General features: G+C 35.6%; 1 protein-coding gene across 1 annotated transcript; it reads left to right on the plus strand.

Moving 5' to 3' along the window:
- Positions 1 to 2,506: 2,506 nt before the first annotated feature.
- Positions 2,507 to 4,917, plus strand: cbln12 (cerebellin 12). The gene is made up of 4 exons (XM_017471357.3): positions 2,507 to 2,601; positions 3,405 to 3,926; positions 4,006 to 4,125; positions 4,239 to 4,917. The coding sequence occupies exons 2-4, from the start codon at positions 3,636 to 3,638 to the stop codon at positions 4,434 to 4,436; spliced, it is 609 nt and encodes a 202-aa protein (XP_017326846.1). The 5' UTR covers positions 2,507 to 2,601; positions 3,405 to 3,635; the 3' UTR covers positions 4,437 to 4,917.
- The last annotated feature ends 2,148 nt before the right edge of the window (positions 4,918 to 7,065 follow it).

Consider the following 7,065-nt stretch of genomic DNA (forward strand, 5'->3'; position numbering starts at 1 on the left):
GGAAGGGAATCCAGTGAGCAAGTAGATGACTTGGACTTGGTAATGAGTTCCTTGATATCCTCGACTGTTGAAGGTTTGAAGGCTGAGAGAATGGTGGAGGGCGGTAGTTCCGGTGTATTCCATGAGGCAAATAGCTCATCAGAGAAGTAGAAGAAGCCAGTTGTTGATGAATGTTAGTGATTTTAGATAGAATTTCAGAAAAGCAGAACATTCACTGGTGATGTTGAAATGAGAAGAAGTAATTTCTGGAGATTTAAGAAGTTTGTTGACAATGGAGTATAAGGTCTGTGTATTACTTTGTCCAGAACTAAAAAATTTAGCATAATAGGATGATTTGGCAGCATTGAGTGCATTCTTATAAGATATCAGGTGATCAGAGTACATCTTATGTATAGTAAGTCCAGTTTTTTTAAACAACCACTTTAAATGAAGGCTTTTTGCTGTCGAAGCTCGGAGGTATACCATGGAGAGGAGTGAAGAAATGAGACTGTATGGGTTTTCAGGGGGGCCAAGGTATCCAGTATAAGGGATAGACTGTCATTATAGTGATTTACCAGGTCCAAGGTGGAGGAGGAGTGGCTAATGGAGTCAACAGAATTAATAATTAATCTATTCAGGTCACCAGGGTAAACATTTTTAATATTATGAAAGGATATATGGTGATTAAGTTTAGATTTTGATTGGAAAACTGTGGCATCAAACGTGACAAGCTTGTGGTCAGAAATGGGGAATACAGTCGCACTAAAATTACATAGTAAGACACAACAAACAACAAACTAAATCTAATATGTTATCTTTATTGTGTGTAGGGAACCCAACAAACTGATTAACGTCAAAACTATCCAAGAGGAAATTAAAATTCTTATAAAGTGTGCTAGTGGGGTTATCAAAATAGATATTCAAATCTCCCATTAAAATAACGTTTGGGGACGTAGCACACAAACTTGTTAAAATAGAAGTGAGTTCAGTATGGAATATAGCAGAAGGCTTGGGAGGTCTATAAATCTCTGCTACAATGGTGGGAGTAGGTCCCTTCAGTTGGACAACCAGAATTTGGGAATAGTCAGAATTTGAGGAAAGTTGGTGGAGGCTCATACTGACCTGAGTTGGTAGAGCACTGCTGCACCTCCTGCATGTGTACTGTGAATTCTGCCTGTTAATCTATAAAAGCTAAAATCTCCCTCATCTTAAGCAGTCCTATGGATAGCTTGGTGCAAACGAAACTTTTCAGACAAACTTACTGGAGCCTGTTTTTATCATGTCAAGTTGCCCTTTGCCCTCAGTTGCATTTCTGTTAGTTAGTTGTTTTTTTGTTGTTGAGTTTTTGAAGGTGTTCTGAAAAGCTGCTAACAAATAAAAGTGAGCCCAGAGCTCTGCTGAAATTCCACCTGCCTCCTGAGTTTTCTTCCTCACCCGTACACAATATGTGTACCATAGTGGTACAGAAACCCAGGATTAAGGCACCATGGAAGCTTCCCCTCTAAGACATCATAAAGTCCCTTGAGCCATGCAAGGTGCTAGCCCGGCATCAAGAGCAACTTGGCAAACAGACACTTTGACATGTGGAGACACGTGGGCCGGGAATCAAACTGCCATCCCTATGACTAATGGACAACCCACTCTATCACCTGAGCCAAGGTCATCCACTGTAAAAAGCCCCCCAAAGTGCATTTGCACCACCATCCATTGATCAGGGTCCCCTTCGACTGAATGGGTATGGACCATGTTGGGCCAGTAGAACAGAGTGCATGAGGGAATCACTTTGTGTTTGTATTTTTATTCTAGGCAAATATAAACATTCTGCACATTAATGTTCCGTTGACTTAAACTTAAGTCCAAATGTTAAGCTCAAGATTGCTCACAGTTCCACATTTAGGGTTAATTTATTATGGGACGGGTTTGAAGTTTTTTTAGGGGGTACCTAGGTAAGTATAGTGTGCATGCAGAACGTTTCAGGTTTGAGACGACTCTTTTTTTATGGGGATTAGAAAGAGCTGTGATGTTGTTTCTCCTGTGATAAAAGCAGAAAGTGACTTCTGAGCTGTAGTCACTTACTGCTTTTATCACAGGAGAAACACCACCACAACTCTGTTTATGACACTGTTCATTTGTAAAACACCCAACTGAACACTGTACTTCCATATTTGGATAGAATCTATTAACACATACCAACATGAAAGATCAGGCAGGAACCAGATTTCAATTCAAAATATGCAGAGTGCATCTAAATTGCACAAATATTATATAAAACAATAGTGAGGAGTTTCATACAATTACATTTTTTATCTTCTATGTTAATAAATGTTATATTTAGTGTGTTGTCCTTTAGACTGACAATTCCCATATATAAAATTATTGTTGTCATTATAATGATTTCAAAATCTGTTTTAACAGATCTTCCCACATTTTAAATCTGATACATAAATGAGAAAGCGAGAAGAAGAGAGAGAAACAGAGAGAGATTTGCTGTGAATGGGCTGTGCTAAAGGGAGGGTCTTTGGTAGATGGGATAAATAAGGCAGGAGTCATATGCTTCATGGCTTTTCTAGTCTCTTCTTGCCTTGTCCTGTACTGCAGAAGAGAAATGGCTACGTCAGACAGGTGACTTACTCTCTTTCAATTACTAAGCAATAACTTTGAAACATTCTATATTTCAGAGATATTGATAGTGGACAAACATGGTTATTTGATAGGGAAAAAGGAATAAAGGGAATAAAATGTAATTTGGTGGTTTAATTTGAATGTGGTAATCTGTATAATTGTAGAGTAACAATTATTAAAAAGGGAGAAATGTGTTAAAACATATTATATATGTTTACATATACATATATGGTGTTCAAATATTTTTATTAATTTGTTGAAACTGTCAGTTTGTAAATAATAATAAAAAATAATAAATAATCGTGAGAAAAGGTATCCAAATAGTGGTAGTTGTTTATTGAAACTTGATTGCATTATGGTAAATGGTCTGCACTTATATATTATGGTAGCTTGTTTGTCAATTAAATTTTTTTGCATATTAAAACTGCCTATAAGTAGTGTATATAGCGTATGCTTAGAAACTGGAGAGATACCATTCAAATAATATGCTGGAGGAATGGGAATGGGGATGGATGCTGTATGTTGGTGGGTGCATGTTATGGAACATCAGGAGGGAGAGGAAGCGTGTGAAAGACAGATGGTCACTCAGTGGAGTTGTTCCTTTTTCTCCTCCTGGCATGCACTCCCTCTTGGATTCTGTTTCCCTATGTTGACAGTAATCCAATATGTTACCTGATGATGAAAAATGTTTCTTCTTCTTCTACCTCTTATAATATTACCTGTTGGTTGACACGGCAACTTTTCTGCTGACCAAGACCTCGTTCTAATCTCAATCTTCTAATTTTCTCTTTACTTTCCTGCAGATCCCTTGATGATGACTCTCAAATTTAATTCCACTTTAAAAATCTCCATGTAAACATATAAACATCACAATAGTTGCTTTTTAAAAAACAACAACATAAAACATTGATTGAAGTGGGAGACAAGAGGAAGAGAGAAGCATTTTAGCCTTTTTGGTTATTTAAAAATTTTCACCTAGTTATTACCGGTGTATTAAGTGGATTAACATATATACTTAAACACCATTTAAGAGCATGCATACAGTGTTAGGTTGTCAATCCACGGGAGTGCCCACTCTTCTTCTGGGCTTAATTCTGCTGTGGTATCCCTTGTTGGTTACAAGTCAGAATGACACTGAGCCTATTGTACTGGAAGGTAAATGTTTAGTGGTCTGTGACTCAACACCATCTTCAGAACCAGCAAATAATGCATTGGGCATGTCTGTACGCTCAGGAACTGGTCGAGTGGCCTTCTCTGCCACTCGCCAAACCAACCATGAACCCACAGATATGAGCAACCGTACCATGATCATCTACTTTGACCAGGTAAACACAGAAATAATCAGAAGCTAATTTGCCAGTCTTTTTGTACCATGTGTGTATTACTGCCTAGTCTTCTCCACAGATCTTGGTGAATGTGGGTGGTCATTTTGACCAGGAAAGCAGTGTCTTTTTGGCCCCAAGGAGAGGGGTGTACAGCTTTAACTTCCATGTAGTGAAAGCTTACAACAGACAAACCATACAGGTATATCCTTAATATGCAATTATTGCTTTACCATAAAAGCAGAGTTATTATAAACTTTTATATAGGAGAATTTACTATTAAGTGAATTTTTTTCTACTGTTTATCTATTGTAGGTGAGCTTGATGCTTAATGGATGGCCAATGATTTCTGCCTTTGCTGGTGACCAAGATGTAACCAGAGAGGCAGCCACTAATGCTGGATTGGTGATCATGGAGAGGGGTGACAAGGCCTACCTTAAATTGGAGCGGGGTAATTTGATGGGAGGCTGGAAATATTCCACTTTCTCAGGCTTTCTGGTCTTCCCCCTATAAAAAAAAGTGTTCAAAAGGGTTGGCCAGAAAACTAATATACAGTAACAGTGGGGTGGAAAAAAATGTCAGTATGTCTAAGCAAGCAAGACTAGTATAATAGTAGAATAATTATATTTCAGATGATTTGTAAGGCAACATATACAATCTGACGTTATTTCTAGCAGAGGTTAATTAACATTATAGATAAAATCATTTGCACAAGATTGCTTCAATGTGTTTTCTTGTACCGTACTGTGCAAAAATAATAGGCACCCTATTTTTTTTAACACGGAAAGATGTATTAGTTATTTATTTTAGGACTTCTGCATTGTTGGACGAGACAAACAACCTTTTAGATTTCTAATTTTTTTTTTTTTGTAAGTTAAATGTTACAGAAATTTTTATATGTCAGTAAATTTAGTAATATATTAAGTAATGGATGACTTTTCAGACAAAAACATAGGAATGTTGGTTGTCAGGTAATACCAATGTGTGTGTGTGTGTGTGTATATATATATATATATATATATGGGTGGATGTCATAACAGGGGTTTAAGAGTGATGCCAAGATGTCTCTGATGCCCTTTAGTGGCTGGCTGCACTACAATTTTTAACTCCACCCATTTCCATGTTAGTGAATGGAACACAAGTCTTTCATTTCCACAAATTATTTTCAGGAACAGTGTTCAGTTGACCTTGATATCTCCCTTAGTATTTTTCTTTACAATTACCATTTTATAGGAATTATTTGACAACAATTAAAAGAGATGACAGTCGAGCCTCATGAATGCACAAACACTTTCCAAATTGCACCTAAAGCTCTTGACAGTTCTGTAGCAAAGCCATGTGTTGTTTTGCTGTAAACTGTTCTAACAGACCCTCAGCATTGAATTCTTTGCAGTTATTTCAGTATATGTTGCTCGTTTTCCTGTCTAAGTCATGGGATAACTGGGGCAGCCAAAATTAGCTACAGTCTATAATAATTTACTATTGATTGTATGACTTTAGTGTAAAAGAATGCACTTCACCAGCACCATCACCAGCAGGTGGTAGATGAAAGTCAGAGAGAACATTGACCCCCCCCCAAAAGAAACAACAACATGTGTTGTGTTGATTGTAAATGTTCACTACTGTTTACCAGTATATTTTCATTTTGTGCATTAGCTACATATACTTATTTACTTACGTTTGGTATCAAATGGTACCTCAGTCAGTCAAGACTCAAAGCTCTAAGATCTTTTAAATGACAATGGTAAAATTAATATATTTGTGCAAATTATACAAATGCAATTGTGTACATATTAATTAATAATGCTGTATTTACCACTTTGAGATACATCGTCATCTTGCACCATCTTAAGTCGCACTTCAGGTAATAGCTCTCAACGCGCACACAATCGGCATGAAGCAGGGGATTGACTACGGACAATGTGGACAGGCGAGAAATTAGGATCTGTGACAGATTCTCCAAGATGCTTAGAAAAACGTATCAGCCAATACAAATATTCACTTTGTTTAGTTTAGTGCTTTTAATGTTGAGAATGTTTGTTTAATTATTTTTTTCAAGGAATCTTTGCTTTAAACCATTTCTTACATGCGCCTATGCCATTTGCACAGTACTGTATTCTGAACACTACAGTATAGTTCTGAACACTACAGGTCTTCCTGAATTGACTACATTTCCCAATTTAAAATGCTATGACTTTACATAATTTACAAAAACTTATACATAATATAATTATTTAGATTTTCTGGTAAATTTTAAAGATATATTTTATATTTAAAATGTCATTTTTATGTGGTAGGCAAATGAGAACAAGTAAAAAGTAATTTTCCAAAAGAAATATATCTGAGTAGGAGTACAGGTATTCAATTTTAATAATACTTCAGCAAAGTACAAATCTTCCAAAATAGGATTGAGGAAAACTAACAAAGTACAATTGCTCAAGTATTTTCCAGCTATCATTGAAACATTAAAAAATGTAATTGTACAATGTCATCTGTACAGAGTTTGTAAGTGCTTTTCTCTTTATAGACATTGACAGTCAGTATCTCATCACAAATTGAATTGATTAGATTAATGTCTGCTTCACTATGGCATGTTACTATCCAAAAACGTGATTAAATCATGAGAAAAGCACAAGGTTGTAGAGATTTTAAGCTAGTTTTTAGATATGTTTAACACTGCTTTTTGTTAAACTAGCTAAGCCAAGTCAAGATTATAAAGTAACATGAATGAAAATATTATCTCGTTACTTTGGTAAAATAAATGTATGTTTTATTGAATTAGAGATGCCAAATACTGTAAAACTGGATAAGTTCATTAAACTAATGACCTCAAAATATTTTAAGTTGATAGATCAATTTCTTTAAGCCAAATACACTTAAATGTAACAAAAAATTCATTTTAAATGACAAAGTTTGAGTAAAATTTTTGTTATATTTAAGCGTATTTGGCTTAAAGAAATTGATTTATCAAGTTAATCATTTTAGTTTCCTCAAATTTTTTGAGGTAAATGACCTATCCGGTTTTACAGTGAAGTATATTATAGGCAGTGGGGATAAAACAAAAAAAATTACATAATTTTTAGATGGTTAATGCTGAAGCGACATCTGGGTGTTTTCAAAGACAACGACAAATCTAGATATG

This window comes from Ictalurus punctatus, chromosome 7, assembly GCF_001660625.3.
Source record: "Ictalurus punctatus breed USDA103 chromosome 7, Coco_2.0, whole genome shotgun sequence".
Classification (NCBI taxonomy): Eukaryota; Metazoa; Chordata; class Actinopteri; order Siluriformes; family Ictaluridae; genus Ictalurus; species Ictalurus punctatus.